Here is an 18088-nt window from a genome sequence, read left to right on the forward strand (position 1 = left end):
TTAGTTTTGTTGTCCCCTCACATGTTCCACATAAAAACACCAATGAAATTTTCACGGAACTTAACAGCAGGGACAACATTGATGTGCAAGAGAGCATAACATAAATGATCAAAACTATGTATTTGCAATACATAAAGGACCATTTGTGATAAAATCAAATAAAAACTTTTAAATAAATATATCACATTATTCACATCTGACTATTAGGTAAGAATTGTATAAAATATCTAAGTACTCCAACGTTTAATGTCTTTTAAAAATCCCTTAAATCTAAATTAGACTAGGCACTCCAATTGGACTAACCTCAAATAGTATGTTAACAAGATCAAATTTTTTAAATCAAATGATGTGTCACCGACAAGAAACAAGCACGTTAATCGATACTTAATTAGTAATCTAATAATCTACAATCACATTATTTGGTTTGCAAATTTAATTTAAAAATTTTGATCTCTCCTGCATTAACTTAGGTGAATTATTAGGGTTTTGGTCTCCTAATTGGTACCATCACAAGAGTGAGAAACATTACGACGACGCCGTTTTGTCCCTTGATGCAAAATAGTGTTCTGACGAGTTCGAGTAAAGCAAACAGAGTTTTAAACCTTCACAAGCTCTGCTCGTTCTCTTCCTCTACCGCCAGCCTCTCTGATTCTCCAGGTGAGCTTCCTCCTTCTCTTCTCTTTTCTTCTTTCCCTTTTTCTGTTGGAATTTTCTGTTTGCTGTCCCTGATTTCATTTGGGGTATTTTGGATTTTAACTGCGATGGATGATGTAAAAGCAAAAATGCTAAATTTTGAGCGCTCAATCTCATTCGTTTATTAGTAGAAAACCAGCATTAATTCAAATTACGCAATCAATTTATCAACTTGCTGCTTCACATTTTTCTGTGAATTGGGTAATGCTCGTGGCAGCCCATTTTTTGGGTTATGGCTGCTGTTGCTGCAGATTTTTCGTTTGGTTTTGGAGGTTTGATTGTTCTCGTTTCTTTCTAGACCCTTGATTTTTTTTATTAGTCACAGTTGATTCTTGCTTTGGCATGTTTTCGACATTGAAGCACAATCCGCTTGTGTAATTCGTTAATTGGATAATTCGAGTTGGCATTTTGTGTGTTTCTTCCTTTAGCACATTTTTCATGAGATGATTACAGATGACATTAGTATATTTCTTGTTTCCGCGTTATAGGAGGCGAGTTGATGTGTTTTCGAGCCAATGCTGCTTTGTTGTAGCTAAGACAATGGAATGGGAACTAGACATGGATTGTTCAAACAATTTGTGGGTGACCTCTCTTTCCTCGACTCCACACCCTTTGGGAAGCTATTGGACTCATGCATCCGAACCAAGTCGGCACGTGATGCACGTCGCATCCATGCCCGTATCATCAAGACCCAATTTTCCTCGGAGATTTTTATCCAGAATAGGCTCATTGATGCTTATGGAAAATGCGGTTGCTTGGATGATGCACGCAAACTGTTTGATAAAATGCCTGAAAGGAACACTTTCACTTGGAACTCCATTTTAAGCACATTAACGAAGTTGGGTTTAATTGATGAGGCTGTGAAGATTTTTAGGTTAATGCCTGAGCCTGACCAGTGCTCATGGAATTCGATGGTATCAGGGTTTGCCCAGCATGACCGCTTTGAAGAATCTTTGGAATATTTTGTTAGATTGCATGGGGAGAATTTTGTGCCAAATGAATACTCATTTGGTAGTGCTCTTAGTGCTTGTGCAGGTTTAAGAGAGTTGAAAATGGGTGTTCAAATTCATGCTGTAATTGCAAAATCCTCGTACTCATCAGATGTTTATATGGGGTCTGCACTTATTGATATGTACTCTAAATGTGGGAGTGTTTCTTGTGCACAAAGAGTTTTTGATGGGATGAATGACCGGAATACTGTTTCTTGGAACAGTTTGATTACTTGTTATGAGCAGAATGGCCCAGCAAGCGAAGCCTTGGAAGTTTTTGTGAAGATGATGGAGTGTGGGTTCAAACTGGATGAACTAACTTTAGCCAGTGTGGTAAGTGCATGCGCAAGCTTGTCTGCAATAATGGAAGGTCAGCAAATACACGCTTGTGTTGTAAAATGTGATAAATACAGGGATGATCTTGTTCTGTGCAATGCATTAGTTGATATGTATGCAAAATGCAAAAGGGTAAAAGAAGCCAGGTGGATTTTTGATGGGATGCCTGTTAGAAATGTTGTTTCAGAAACTTCCATGGTAAGTGGATATGCAAAATCGGCAAGCGTAAAAGCAGCAAGATTGATGTTTACAAGGATGATGGAAAGAAATATAGTCTCTTGGAACGCACTTATTGCAGGGTACACACAGAATGGGGAAAATGAAGAGGCCCTTGGACTCTTTCTCCTCCTGAAGAGGGAGTCTGTTCTGCCAACCCACTATACATTTGGGAATCTACTCAATGCTTGTGCAAGTCTTGTTGATCTGCAGCTTGGCAGGCAGGCTCATGTACATGTATTGAAGCACGGATTTCAATTCCAGGTCGGGGAAGAGCCTGATATTTTTGTCGGGAATTCTCTAATAGATATGTATATGAAATGTGGATCTATTGAAGATGGCTGTCGTGTTTTTAAAAATATGTTGCAAAGGGATTATGTATCCTGGAATGCCATGATTGTGGGGTGTGCACAAAATGGTTACGGGATTGAAGCTCTTGAATTATTTAGAAAAATGTTGGCATCAGGGGAGCAACCAGACCATGTCACTATGATTGGTGTGCTATGCGCTTGTAGCCACGCAGGATTGGTTGATGAAGGGAAAAAGTACTTTTACTCAATGAGTGAGGAACATGGTTTGGTACCATTGAAGGACCATTATACATGTATGGTTGATCTGCTTGGTCGAGCTGGCTGCCTTATTGATGCCAAAAATTTGATAGAGGTCATGCCAATGCAACCTGATGCTGTTATATGGGGGTCTTTGCTTGCTGCTTGTAAAGTTCATCGTAACATTACCTTAGGGGAGTATGTGGCCGAGAAGCTCTTAGATATTGAACCTAGGAACTCTGGACCATATGTTCTTCTCTCAAACATGTATGCCGAGCTCGGGAGATGGGCTGATGTTATACGAGTAAGGAAGCTGATGAGACAACGTGGAGTTGTCAAGCAGCCAGGTTGCAGTTGGATTGAAATACAGGGTCATGTGCATGTTTTCCTGGTGAAAGATAAAAGGCATCCTCAAAGGAAAGAAATACATGATGTTTTGAAGTTGCTTCTTGAACAGATGAGGCGATCTGGATATGTCGAAGATGCTTGTGATCTCGAGTCTGATGAAGAACATGGTGAATCCCAACTAACCTCATTGTACCACATCGATATGTTGGAAGATGCAGCAGTCGGGTGATTTTCCTCGATAAAATTTGGTAAATACTCATCTTCATTCTTGGAAACGAAAAAGAAAAGAAAGCTCACAGAGTAATGTCATACTTTATTGTTATCATGCCTATGTTTCTTCATTTCAATTTATGGTGGATGATTATGCATTGGGTGGAAAAGAGAGAATCTCTATGTTTTGGGGCAGATTATAGTGAGCTTCTTTAGTAATGGATCCATTCAATGATGATTCAGATTCCTCCTTGGATGTAAGTAGTGATTTTGATTCACCTGAAAAGCCGTTGTTCATATCACGGTTTATATGCAGAGGGCAAGATGCAACTGAGGTAAAGTTTATATCACCTACACAGGCATACAGCCTTCCCTAGTTTTGCATCTTCAGATTTCAGAAGGCATACAAGTTATCTGCCGCCTGACTTATGGGATAAAATGCCATTCTAAGTTTCATACCGACCGAAGGCTGTCCATAAGAATGGAAGGCGATCCCCATCCCTTTACCGAACTAAGAAACATGGCTTCCGTGTCAGTATCGACCCATGGAGACTGATAAAGTTGAGCAAAGAGAAAGCATTGATAGCAGCAGAGAAAGGATTTGAACCACTACCGTTAGAGACCAAATGTGGACCACCGATGATGACCACACATAATAAAGGCGCGGCCACTGCAGCATCAGGCTTTACACCTCTGATATCCAAAGGGTGGATGCCAGGGTCACCCGGCGGAAAGTTTTGAAGCCCAAGAAGGCGGTTTTCTGGCTCACCAATCATGTTCTCTGGCATTGTGCCCTCACCAAAGAACAAGTAGGAAAAAAGAAGAAAAAAAAAAGTACTATTAGAGAAAATTTTTTGACTTGAAACTGACAGAGGTGTAATTTTACATTCATGGAAATGCATGTTAATGGTATTCATGTTGTTCTACATAAAACTAATATTGCCTAATTGATGTGGGTGAGGCCAATCGACCAGGGGCCGTTCCATAGAGTAGCATAAAATATCGCTTTGTCAAAATCATAATTACCGAGATTGCCTAACATTTGGCATAATCGCGGAGCTCCTCTGGGTGAACAATTACATTTGGCTTCAATGGAATAAATAGAAAACTAACTCTAAACAAGAATGTTCTTTCATAACTAATTGTCATAACGCAACGTGAATATTAAGAACAAAAGTAACATCTTCATACCAAATTTTGTGAGAGATTTTTCAGTGTGCCAGAAACACGGCTTGATACACAAAGTGTCATATTACAAGTGGTTCGATACTTGAAAAAAAAAAAAAAAAAATCTAATCAATTGTATTATGACACTTAATGTATCAGACCGTGTTTCATATTACAATGGTTCGATACTTGAAAAAAAAAATTCTAATCAATTATATTATGACATTTAATGTATCAAACTATGTTTTCGGCACATTGAAACAATTCTCTTTACTTTGGAAGCAAACTGGGATGCACAGATAACAGCTGGCAGCCTGGCACTAACAAATAGCCCAACATAAGCCCATAAAAGGCCCAATTACACCATTACAGAAATGAGAAATCTTCTCCAACTCGTCAGAGTCGGAACTCAGAAACTCAGAAGGGAGTGAGCGAAAGAGGAAGAGGAAAGATAACAAAGAGAGTTGAACGGTGCCGTTTCGCAAGCCATCTTCTTCCACGAGCCGAAAAAGTTTCGTCCCAAAACCTGCAACTTTCTCCGGGTCAGTTTCGTCCTCCTTTTCCCATCTCCTTGGTTTTTTTCGTTTGGATTTTTCTGTTGCATTTGCATATTCTAATTTTTGGGGGTTTTCGGAACGTAGTAATTCAATTTTCATGTGGTGCAAATGATCGTTTGAACCCTTTGAGTTGTTTTAAGATTAATCTTAATTTTGATGATTAATCAAAAGTTTAGAATTGAAGTTGTCATTGAGTTGTTATTTTAGTTGCTTGGATTACGAAATATTTCTACAAGACTTTGGAAAATTAAAGTTTTATCTCAATGGAATTTTGAATGGAATGTTGAATTTCTGTTACTTTTTGTGCTTGCTTGGTATGTGGATTGATCATATGAATTTTGATCAAGCTGTATAGGAGTATGGCAATGAGAGTGCACCGTGTTTCACTCCAACAGAGTGGCATTTGTTCCTTTGTGGTTGAGTATACGGAATTTATCCCTTCGGAATGATGGATTTAAGTATCTGTGACGGGGGATGCATTTCGAGGGAAAGGAGGGTCCGATTGTATTGTGGTTGAGGATATGAAAATGGATATTTGAAGTGTTTTACCAAGTTTTGTAAATTTAGGAATCAAAGGAAAAACTAAGATGACAGGACATACTAAAAGTATTAATAGAGGCCATATTCCCATAACATAATCCACTGCCTAAGTCATGTCCTAGGTTTCGGGCGGGACATAAATGTATTGGTTGAACCGGTGATTTTCTGGAGCTTTTGGTGAATCTACTATGTTCTTATTAGCTTTGTGCTAGAGGCTATGCAATGTGCCTTGGTTTTTTCTGGAGGTCTCAGGAAGATAGTCATGGTCGTTACTTCTTGTGGATTTTATGGTCTAGCATCTTATCATTAAAGCACATTCCTTTTCTGATTTTTCTTTACATTTTCCTGTTAAAGTTAGTGTTCAAAAGCTTGACGTTACATCAGTCTTTGCTCAAATTGTAATTCTAATTTTGGTGTTTGCTTTATGCTGTAACAGATGGAGGGAAGTTTTGCTCATGAGCTCTACTCAGAAAGTTTAAGCCTATCAAAAATACAATTGGATGGTGAACCCAGTGCAAACAGTATAGAAAGTGATCGACAAGGTATTTTAATGGTTTAAAGCACTCTTTTGTCCGTATAACATGGTCCACCTATGATATTCGTTGATTTCATCATATAGTCAGCCGTAGATAAGTAAATGCATAGGTTTTAACTGGTGAACGCATTTAATTTCAGAAGAATCAAATTGTGTATTAGAGCCTAAATAAAATTGTGTAATTGGACCCGTAAGTAGGTTCTTTGTTTATTCCTAGGTTGTCAAGGATACCTAATGAGCTGCATTAAATCTTTGTTTTCCTTGGAGCTTATCCTACACTGGATTGTTTTTGTATTAATGCACGTAAAATTTGAATTCAACGTGTGATGTAGTAAATGTGAAACAAATACTCCAATTAATCAAAACACAGTCATCCATATGCACTCCATTGAGTGAGTATGCTGTCCGATATCACTGGAGTGAGAAAGGTAATCCTTAAAGGATAAATGGTCCAAATTGTCACACTTGTAGTATGTAAATGAAGCTCTTATTTGCCTTTGAGTATTGCTCTTTCAAGGTTTCTGCTTTTGTATTAGTTTTATATCTTCTTGCCCAACAGGTAATTCTTCTAGCATATAGCTGTTCTCTGTGGTAAGATTCCTGGGTTTAATGTTTTCTTGCAGACCATGATAGGGTTGAATCGTGCGATGAAGATGGATCTTGGTATGCTTCTGACGATGAATTGCATGAACAATCTGCTTTGGGCCGGGAATGGCAGCGGAGACATAACCAATACCATACGGTTGTTGACAGTTCGGACATACTTTGGTCATTATCCGGGTTTAGTTAGTTGTTTTACATGCATATTTTAGGTAGTTCTCTAATATATGCCTTATTTATTGATAAATATGTAGACTGGTTACCGTGATGGTGTAATAGCGGGAAAAGAAGCTTCTTCACAAGAGGGATTTAATATTGGCTTTAAGAAATCGGTCCTTGTTGGGTACAACTTTGGTCTTGTCAGAGGTGTTACGAGGTAATATAAAGAAGCAAATATTTTTTTGCTGTAGTAATTTCTCACTTGCGTAAATTTTTGTACTGTTTGGAGTTTCTATATTATCTTACTTTAGTTTTGTTTTCTTCTCTATCCATTCTGGCGTATCTTCCATCCACAGTGCGCTGGCTTGCCTTCCAGATGGTTTAAAGGAGAAGTTGATTGAAACAGAAGAACAACGAAATGGATTTCAAAGATTGTTTGAATCTGTGCATTCTATTTCAACAAAAGGTGCCCTCGGGTATTTGTACGATGATATGATAGCCAAAAAAGATAGAGAACAGAGTGAAATTTCTGATACAACCGGTTCTCTTGAAGTTGGCTCGCCAGAGAAAATAGCACATGTTAGTGGCCTAGGCAATCACTTTGCAGAACTCCAGTCACTTCTTGTCAAGTGTCCTGCAATTAACGTACATCTACCGTAGACGAGATTATTGTTGTAATTTTGTGAGTATTTATTTGACATTTGTGAATTTAAGTTCTGAGAGTTATTTGCTAGAGTTCCATGTCATAGGAATCTTAAATTTGGAGAAGTGTTTCCAATTGGATTCATTCTGTTTATATGTGATCTTGCGGGAAATCTAATTATAATTGTTTTCTTTTGCTACAATGCGATAGTAAGACCTTGTGGATATAAGCAACATATGAATAACTGAAAGTTATTGTAGCATGCATGAGCAACTTTTCTTTTCCGCGATACAAGTGATATTGGGAGAGTCGGGAATTGAATATAGGAACTCGAGAATGGGGCTAAACGCTCCTAACTGCTTGAGCGACAAGTCAGTTGACACTTGACATGCATATTAAGCAAACAAACATATATATATTGTTTTGGAGGCCTGTGCCTCCTGCAACAGTAGAGGATGAAATGGTAGCAAATCACACCATAAAACATTAAACTGCCATTATGTATTGTTAATCAAAGTACACTAGCATGGAGCTGTAGGAGAACCACTCTCGAATCGTCACTGCATGAAGCTGTCTCCTTCCTCTGCAGAAATTCTGAAAGGAGCCGAGAAACGGGGAGTTGTGTTCTGCTGGAACTGTAGTTCTCCTATATTCTTGTGCCTTCGCTTCAGTAGCTTATAGATGTTGCAGTCTTTTCACCTGCACAACAGTATGAGAATGGTTCCCTTTGTTATTTGATACACGCGCTCATGAGCAGCTATTAGAATTAATTATCTGAAGGCTCGGAGATAGTGATTATATATTCACCTCAGTAACTGTCATCAGCTACAAGCTTGCATAGGTCTTGCGTGACTGAAGCCTGTTGATGTATGCCGAAGATGTTTTTCCACTTTGGGCGCTGGCATGACCGTTTCAAAAGCTGCAACAAGCAGTGCCACCTTCTTCTTCCTTGCAGGAGCAAGTTTTGTGACAGCTTGCTGGAGTGCATAGTCAAGCATCCATTCGTCTGTATTTTTCTTGTCGTCGATAATCTGATGCCTGAGGTCAACCTTTTCTGGTTCGGGGTCAGGAACCAAAGGCAGGTAATTCGGTTCTCTTGGATTGAACTTCCTTTGCTCCTCCCCATCCATGTTAAGTTTCTTGCATTTGATTCTTTTCCAGTAGTTGTAGGTGTTGGGAAGTTCTTGGTCGAAGTTGCTTGCTGCTTCAGAAAATTTTCGCTTCATCCCAGGGCTAACGCTATTATTGGCCGTGTTGAAATTTTTTGCGGCTTCTGGCTCTGAATTGTTTTCCACTTCCATGTTATCAGGTTCTCCTGTGTTGTTACCGAAGATATCTGATTTTTTCAGCCTTAAATCGCTTTGATCCTCAGATTCATTGGAACTTGAAATTTTGGGCTTCGTGTACTTCCCTTTCGACAGGTTACCATCTTCAGCAATGTCATTATGCTGGAAAGGTTCAGTCTTCTTGCCATTATCATAATCGTCAACCTTGACAGCATCTTCATCAGCTTCAGAAGCATCGTGCACCGAATCAGAAAGCTGAATCTCCGGTGATGGTTTGACATCACCTATTTGCTCTGTTGCTTCCATTTGATTTTCAGGATCCCCTGTAGGGAGTTCGGGTTCCAAGCCAAAGTCACCAGGTGCAACATTTTGATTTGTTTCTGAATTCTCTTTATCAGGGCTCCCGTTGCATCCTTCATCTGTTTCGGCATCATCTGTGTCGCAGCTATCCTGAGAAGGAATAGAAATTCGGTCTCCTGTCAGCGTACTAGTTTCATCTTCATGAAATGTATTATTTGGTTGGTTCTCTGAAGCTTCATCTGTCTCCACAATGGTGTAGTTGCTTTCAACATGTCCAAGGTGAGAGCCGATCTCATGATCCTCTGCTTCAAAACTTTCATTTTGTTCTTGAATTTCCACACCAGTTCCTGTTAGTTCTTCAGTTGGCTCCTCTGTTGAAGATATTTCTATGCAATCTGTCTCCGATAGTTCACTGCCTCCTTCAAATGCATCCTGAGTGTAAGAAAGTTGGTCGTAATTCCATCTTTCATACTCTTTCTCGGACTCTAGAATCTCAAAATTCTGTTTAATGACATCCTGTTCACTGACATCACCATCATTCTGCAGTACTCCATAATATTCCTGAATCATATTATCGCTGTTACCTTTCATTGCGTCAGAGTTGATCAGCGATTCTTCTTGCTTATCAGTGTCTTGAATTTTTATTGAACAACCGGCATTTGGGACAGATTCATAATCACCAAGCACTGTAGTGGCAAATTGCCCTTCCTCCCACTCCATGTCAATACTTTCAGAACTGGAATAATCCATTTCAGTGCTTGAAAGGTCTTGAGAGTCACTCTCTTTCAAGCAGCTTCCATTGGAATTGTCTTCTTGATCTGACTGTGGTCCGTAGTCTTCATCTGCATCTTCTTTTTGGTCTTCTTCAGGAAATTCTTCGAAGCTTTCTGCCTCAGATTCACTCTCAGAATGCGGTGATCTATCCGACAGGCTGTTGGCATAATTTTCTGTTTCTGCTTCATCACTTGCATCATTTGGAAACGCAGGACCCTCGTAAACTTCTTGTTGTCCTACAAAATCAGCTCCTGCTTTCCTTCCAATTGCCTTGGTGCCATCTTCCTCGTTTGTAGTATAGATTTCAACAAAGAAATCCAAAGCAGCTTCTTTCTCTGCAATTTTTTCATTCTCATCAAACAACATTTTCTGCAAATCAATTTCTTTTGTTCCATCATTACATCGCTTTGCTCCGCGTGGACTCAGAGCTTGCAATTTCATCATCTTCTGGGTCTTCAACGAACGTCTTCTTGCAGACAAGAAACTCTTCAATGGTGGCATAGGCGAATGATGATGGCCATTAAGAGAACAGTACGTATACGGGCAAACCTTCATGATTGAAGTTCCCTCAGCTTCGGTTCCCCCAGGACTAATCGTCAGATAGTCAGGAAACTTTGTATCCTTCAGTGTTGAAGAACAAGTTGCTCTCTGAACATTCACATCTGCACAAAGAGCAACCCTGGAAGTTTTTTTCGCCGAAGCTCTTGGCGGCTTAAAACTAGGGGACTTCATTAAAGTTCTCACAAGCTTCAAACCAGATGTCCTTGCTAAACTTCTTTCAGGTTTACTAGAAGCAGAGCTAAGCTTTGAACTGCCTGAATTTTTTCGGTTCTGGTTCTTACTATCCGAAAATATAGGCGGAGAACTTCGAAGACTAACCTGTGACTGCTCCTTCCTTGCATGAGAACAGCTGGTGGGCTTCATGTAGTTTGGCGAGCCGTAAGTTGCCTTGGTCAGAGGCTGCTTCTGAGGGGAAGCCGCAGTGCTTGGAACATTGAGAGGCTGCGGTGGCGGGCTTCCTGGCTGAGATAAGTTCTTCCTCAAAGGTGATGATCTCAAGCTCTGAACATCTGAAAGCTTGATTGATCTAGCTTTCTTCATCTTCTTCTTCTTCAAATCAGCTCCTCTGTGTTTCCCATCTTGGAACTGAGAAGACGTCTTCAGGCTCGAAAACCGCTTCTCGAATTTATCATGATCAGCTTGGATTCCAAGCTTGTTTGGCACCTTTCTTTGGACCATATTGAAAGGAAAACCAGAAGCGAAGACAATTCAAGGGTCACAGAGGAAAGCCATTCCCTCTTGTCCCATGCTTTGTTTTTGCATGGGGAGATTGCATTGGGAAGGCAGGAAAGGGATTCTTGGAAGCCAACGGGGCAGAGATTCCATGGGAGTTCTTAGCTTTGGTTTCCTGCTTGCTCGGCAGATGATGGGTGTTTCGAGTAAGGCTGAGACAAGGTCCCCTTTTTTTTCTGGCTTTTTAATTTTTATGAATTATCTCCTTTAAAATAAAATAAAAAAATGAATTATGAAGTTTGTGACATGGGAATTCTACATATGGCACTCACTTGTTTGTTATTTCTTAATAATGTATTAGCAGAGAGCACACATTTTGTACGTGTGAACAATTTTTCTTATTAAGTGCATTTTTTTTTCTATACTATTATTCCTTCTCGTCAACTTTTTTCCCTTTTTTTTTTCTATTTTGCCCTTCTTATGTAAATATTGTATATCAAAAGTGTTATTAAAATAGGAAATGATTATCATTTTATAAAAATAAAAAAATAAAAAAATAAAAAAAAATAAAATAAGATAAAATAGGAAAAATATGGATATAATTATCATTTTATCAAAAGATACAAAATTACTATTTTACCCTCATGTAAATATTGTGTATTAAAAAATGAGGGCAAAATTGAAAAAAGTGGGGAGAAAAAGTTGACAATGGATCCTCTTAATAGAATGGATAGATTATAGGAGTAGAGGTTGGACAAGAATCATATCTTTTGCTTTTCTGACCTAAATACCCTCCATTCTTGTTTGTTATTTCTTAATAAGGCATCAACAGTCGAGATTAAGGCATAAAAAACACATCTATTTATTTATTCTCCACTCTTGATATTAGATTGAGGACTGAGGACCATATATTCATTGATCACCCGTTGATTAGGAGAACATTTATAATTCTAGACATGCTATATACCTACCATACTATATGTTCAATTAAATTGGAGAGATGTCACTTATTATTACAGTCTAGTAGTATTCATCTTCATTTGTAAGTGAGAAGTCTTAAGTTAGATTATCGTCAGAGACGAATTTGAACTACATTATTCATAACCATTGTGAGGCTTAACCCACTTCTCAACCTCTTAGAACAGATAATATTGTTTATTAAAATAATATTAAATTGAAGAGAGGATTAGTTGAACTAATTAGTAGGCTCGAATATTTGTTGTACCCTTCCAATTATATAATGAGGTAGAAAAGCCACCTACCAATTAAACAAATCAATGTTTCTCTTAAATGGTATGGGAAGCGTAATAGTATCAATGTTGTGATACAAGAAAAATATTTGTTAATTTAAAAGTGATTAATTGTTTTGATGATTAAGATTATTTTGTTTTAACGCACTCGCTCTCGGTTCAAACCCTTTCTTCTTCTCCTTGGACCAAATTAAAATAATTACATCGCTTGCTTCTATTATCGAAGAGAAAGACATTCGAGAAAAAAAATTTTGGGGGCAGGGGGGGGAATGAAAGGTGGAGAAGGGTATAATCGTAATTTCACAAGGGGCACAATTTTCTTGTGTATTATTTTGGACTGTCAGTTTGCAAAAAGATAAGGGGCATTGCCAACTGGTCGGCGTTAATGGGCTGCTCGTGGGCTCTACCAGGAGCCTAAAATTGCCCGTTTGCAAAAAGACGCTCCTCCGTCTGAATTCCCAATGAGAAAAGCGTTGTGACATCAAGAATGTGAAATGGGCCCACTTTAGTGGGCATTTAATAATTTTTGTTGATTTTTTTTTTTAACTTTTTTTTTTTTTTTTTGGTCAAATAATAAATTTTGTTAGATTAACTGACTTGAATATACATTATCATACAAAGGCTCAACAACTTTTCACTCTTGTTTCAGAAAACGTTTAGAAGAGGGAATACTACTTCATTTCAAGGTTAAGCATACCACAAATCTCTATGAAGACATATAGAGGGGGTTTTAATCTTTTGTTTTTTTTTTTCTCAGATTGCCAATTGAGAGAGATTATTGGCAGCAGAATTCGAATTAAATACTTGATCTAGTGAAAGAACGAAACTTACTAACTCAGTTATCCCTCGAAGGCAATTTTTGTTGATTTTTCAGAAGCCTTGAATGTGACTTTTCTTCCTTCCACTTAATTGTGATGGAACAAGGCTATTTACCATTGTGATTGGAATGGTGACGTGAATAGAAGGCAAGGGGGAAAATCATTTTGTGCCCATTAGGAAGTAACGTTATCGACTTTATATATTCTCCATTTTATTTCTGCAATTTTAAGTAATTAGTTTATAAAAATAATATTTTAAAATAAATTTGTTTTAAGAAATTAAGATAGTTAGACATGACTTCTGCTTATTAAAAGATTTTATATAAAGTATATTTTTCTTGAGTTAGGGTTCTTAATTGTACATCAAAGTACTTGTCTAGACTTTGTTTAGTGGCATAATATTTACACGACATTTGCAGTTCACTTTTTTTTCTTGTTGACAAAATCTCATAACTTGTATTATTTTTATTTTTTAAAATGAGACAATTTGTGACAAGTTACGGTTTTCCATTCCTTCCAAGCCCGGAGAGGTTATGGAGAATTTCACCTGCTCGTGGCAACAGTTAAGCAAACTCACCAGCTCGGAGCATCAAATCCAGACAACATTTGTATTATTTCACTCTTTTTTTTTTTTTTTGAATACCTCGATATTTTTTACACTAAGGGGAGAGGGAGTTCAGCAAAGCCACATAATGGGCGACCTAATTTGATATCGAATTTGTCATCCACGAGATTCGAACTTAAGACCTCTCACCTCCTTTCTTAAAATGGATGAATATGCGTAAAATCTAACGGAAATGGATCCTCTCCGGATCCTTTCCTCCTAATCCACCAAGTTCGGAGTTCGGGACTATTGAAATTTGATCCAACAGCTACAAATAGGGGTTCACTGTAAAAGTTATAATAATTTTAGCCGTTGGATCAAATTTCAATGGTGTGAATCTCCGAACTTGATAGATTAGAAGGAAGAGATCCAAAGATACTTTTTTTTTAAATCTAACGACTTCAGTTCGAACTCGATTATTTCATCGTTGAAATAATTACATATACTAAAAAACTGAAGGAAAAAATATATATATATATATACACACACACACTACAGTTAACTTTGAAAATATGAAATAATCAAAAGGTTTACCCTACCATGCAATCATGCATCTTCTGCACCATAAAAAGAAGGGTATATTATCAATTTCCCCCCTGAACTTGTGACCATTGGCCAATTTCCCCCCTGAACTTTAATTTTGGCCAATTTCCCCCCTCAACTCTCATAATTAGTCAATTCCCCCCCTGAACTTTAATTTTGGCCAATTTCCCCCCTCAACTCTCATAATTAGTCAATTCCCCCCCTGAACTTTAATTTGGCCAATTTCCCCCCTCAACTCTCAAAATTAGTCAATTTACACCCTACTGTTAATTTTTTTTTTAAATTTTCCATCTATTCTTTTCTTAATTTTCAATCTTTCTAATAGCTTCCAACAAAGTACTAAAATTAACATAAACTCACCTGCATAATATAGGGTAAAATGTACAAAAACATAATACAGTTAGTATGTGACATGGGTTGATTATAAGAAAAAGTTATGAATCGGGTTTAAAGCATGTAGAAGAAGAAATAATAACAAAAAGAAATAATAATCCTAAACTCATGGATCAAACCTATTTCAATAAAATGAGTTATTCTTAATAAGGAGTCGAAAATTATGAATAGACTAGCCATTTTTTTACTAAAGCTCGATTCTCCGCAATTTACTTGAACTTAGCTTTCACTTTTATAAAGAAAATTGTATTCACATACAAAAATTTACACATCAATCCTTTTTGTTATCAATTTTGTATAGTCAAAAATCAAATAAAATTACTCCATACTGATTTATTATGACTAATAATACTATCTATGATAAATTGTAAAATTCTAAATTTTAATCTATTTGTAATAGGATAAAGATATAGGAACATGATTAACATACATCTTATTTAGTTTCTTACACACACTTGTTTAATTATGATCAAATTAAAAATTTAACAGTAGGGTGCAAATTGACTAATTATAAGAGTTGAGGGGGAAATTGGCTAAATTAAAGTTGAGGGGGGAAATTGACTAATCATGAGAGTTCAGGGGGGAAATTGGCCAAAATTAAAGTTGAGGGGGGAAATTGGCTAATGGTCACAAGTTCAGGAGGGAAATTGATAATATACCCTAAAAAGAAAGATCCAATGAGGATGATGGATTAATCAAGTACACTACAATGATTACCAGCCTCCACTAAAAGATATTTTGGGCAATCGTGCATGGATTGCATCTCTCTCTCTCTCTCTCTCTCTCTCATAACCCCCGCGCGATTCAGTAATAATGCCATGGATACGAAATAGTATTTTCAACTTAATTATTCTACTAAATATATACTTATTGCCTCATAAATTGTAAATTCGTTCCTAAATACATTATAAAAGCATCCCCAATAGGGGCTCTATACTCCATGAGGCTATTGCATTTCAAGCCTTAGCGAGAAATTTCATCCCTAATGAGCCGGAAAATGAGACTAGATCCACCACCAGGGCTTGCAACTTCCTTAATTGGGTAGCATAAAATTAGGCTACATCTAGCCCCAAAAAGCAATGGGTCCCATAAAAAAAAGTAGCAACCCATATGAGCAAAATTCTATCACTCTCCCTCCACTTTCGAATACACTTATACTCTCCATTTATTATTCTTTTTTAATTCTTTTTTCTTACTTATTTTCTTGCAATTTGGCTAATTAATGATTGTTTAAAATTTCATAAGAATTTAAATTTCAAATTGATTTAACGTTCATGCGCATTGGTGGATGAAATTGTCAAGTAATTTTTTTCAAAATTGTATGATACTAATTTACCAATTGGTGCTAGATAAATTGTTGTGTTATATGTGAAAAATTAAATTATTTAAAAGGACGAAGTGGGAGTTTGTTTCTTTCAACGGATGAGATTGAGATAAGAGAATTTAATCCAATGAACAATTCATAAGTGATTAAATCTAACTTTGTCACATTTTGAACTTTTTAGGTTGAAAGGTCCATAAAAATAATAATAATTAAGATAGCACGTCCAAAAATCAACTTACGAAAAGCTAACACAAAAAAAAAAAAAAAAAAAAAATCATCGCTTAATCAAATTACTACATAAATGAATATATATATATATATATATATATATATATATAGCCCCATATAGAGCCCGAAATATATAACCCCTCATTGTGAGTGATTCTTTTATAAAGCCTCAAAGATTCCTTAGAGCTCTAAAATGAGCTATATCCACCATTTTTCCAACCTCATAAAGAGCTCCTCACTGGGGATGCTCTAAAGATTTCCTTAATGCTCACAAAGAATATTTCAAGAATATAAAAACTTTGCATTCTTTCCAAAAAAACGTGGGTTAACACTCACGTTTTTCAGTCGGTTTTGCATATACATAAATCACTGTTTAATCTATTTATTTTCACCTGGGTCTTACTGCGAAGATTTGAAAATTATGGTGCGACTTTCCGTTGAGATTCTTGAGTGTAGAAACCCCATTTGACAACCAGTGTCGGATCTAGGAAAAATATTTCAGGGGGTCACTTGTAAAAGTTTACAAACAGTTTTTAGACAATAACAACCTTAAAAATTAAACCATAGTTCCATCATTCATAACTTATAGAACAAATAACAATAAAAGTTACAATAGTCCCCGACGCTTTTTGATATTTTGAAAACGTTGCATTATAGCTTCATTGTCAATGGAAGAAAAAACATTGCTCACAATATAAACCATTATGCTATCACTCAACCATTGATCTCCCATTCGGTTACGCAATGGAATCTTTACAATATTTATAGCGGAAAAAGCTCTTTCCACTGAAGCAATAGATACTGGTAGAACCAAAGCCAATGTAATTAGCAAATACACATGATTATATACTCTATTCCTCCCTGTCTCCACCATTTTTTTTTTTTTTTTTTGCATGGCTACCAATTCCTTTCAATTGAGAAAATTCACTACTTGAACGCATATCAAGAATATAATGCCCAAGTTGTTCTTCAAGTGCCAAGAGTTGACAAGTAGTAAAATCATTCGAATAAAATGAGCAAAACAAATTAGCTTTTATTCATCAAAAGTCGAGAATGAATCATCCAGGCTCAAACTTGCTAAACAAAGTGCAACTCTATATTTACCTCATCAAGCGACTATTTAATTCCACAAGTTACTTATTGACGATAGCAACAAAGAGCTCCACATGATAATGATGGAAATTTACGATTCTTTGAGCTCTACGCCATGATCTCCCTCGAGTAACATATCCATCATACATGTGTTTATTTTTTTGGCTCTTGGTGTTTATTTATTTTTATTAAACTAAGGGTCCGAAACTATGTCATTTTGACAAAGTAATATTTATTAAAAAAAATAATAAGAAGAGCTGCTCTTACAGTTGGAGAACATGTATGAAGCCAACTCCAATATTTAAAGGGGCACCACCCAAGTTATCCATGGACATTTACCGAAGTTCGAAGGGTCAACACTCAAGTTATCCTTGGACATTTATTGAAGTTCAAGGATCAGCTGACCTCCTGCCCCTCAATGCATCCGCCTTTGTTGACACTGTTATGGGCCTCCCTACTATATTTTTCACTTATTTTTTAGTTTTCAGCTTAAATATTCTACTAAATGTATATTAGTTGCTCAATATACTGTAAAACTACATCCAAATTCCTTAAAAAGTTTAACTTGATGCTTGGGATTTTTTTTTTTTTTTTTTTTTGTGAAAATAGAAAATTTGTATTTTTGTCAAAAAAACATGGGTGTTAGTCGGGTTCGACGCATGCATCAATGAAAATAGAAAATTTGTATTTTTGTCAAAAAAA

General features: G+C 36.8%; 3 protein-coding genes across 3 annotated transcripts; 2 read left to right on the top strand and 1 right to left on the bottom strand.

The window, feature by feature from the left end:
• Positions 1–545: 545 nt before the first annotated feature.
• LOC137735143 (pentatricopeptide repeat-containing protein At2g13600-like) lies at positions 546–4204 on the top strand. Its single transcript, XM_068474532.1, has 2 exons — positions 546–657; positions 1182–4204. The coding sequence occupies exon 2, from the start codon at positions 1239–1241 to the stop codon at positions 3357–3359; it is 2121 nt and encodes a 706-aa protein (XP_068330633.1). The 5' UTR covers positions 546–657; positions 1182–1238; the 3' UTR covers positions 3360–4204.
• Positions 4205–4893: 689 nt separating this feature from the next.
• Positions 4894–7713, top strand: LOC137735152 (uncharacterized). The gene is made up of 5 exons (XM_068474544.1): positions 4894–5049; positions 6041–6146; positions 6763–6881; positions 6994–7115; positions 7255–7713. The coding sequence occupies exons 2-5, from the start codon at positions 6041–6043 to the stop codon at positions 7556–7558; spliced, it is 651 nt and encodes a 216-aa protein (XP_068330645.1). The 5' UTR covers positions 4894–5049; the 3' UTR covers positions 7559–7713.
• A 157-nt stretch (positions 7714–7870) lies between these two features.
• Positions 7871–11345, bottom strand: LOC137735145 (calmodulin binding protein PICBP-like). The gene is made up of 2 exons (XM_068474534.1): positions 8349–11345; positions 7871–8240 (listed from the first exon to the last, which is right to left on the bottom strand). Exon 1 carries the CDS (start codon positions 11138–11140, stop codon positions 8363–8365), a length of 2778 nt encoding a protein of 925 aa, XP_068330635.1. The 5' UTR covers positions 11141–11345; the 3' UTR covers positions 7871–8240; positions 8349–8362.
• Between the last annotated feature and the right edge of the window lie 6743 nt (positions 11346–18088).

Source organism: Pyrus communis, chromosome 5 (assembly GCF_963583255.1).
Source record: "Pyrus communis chromosome 5, drPyrComm1.1, whole genome shotgun sequence".
NCBI classification, from domain to species: Eukaryota; Viridiplantae; Streptophyta; class Magnoliopsida; order Rosales; family Rosaceae; genus Pyrus; species Pyrus communis.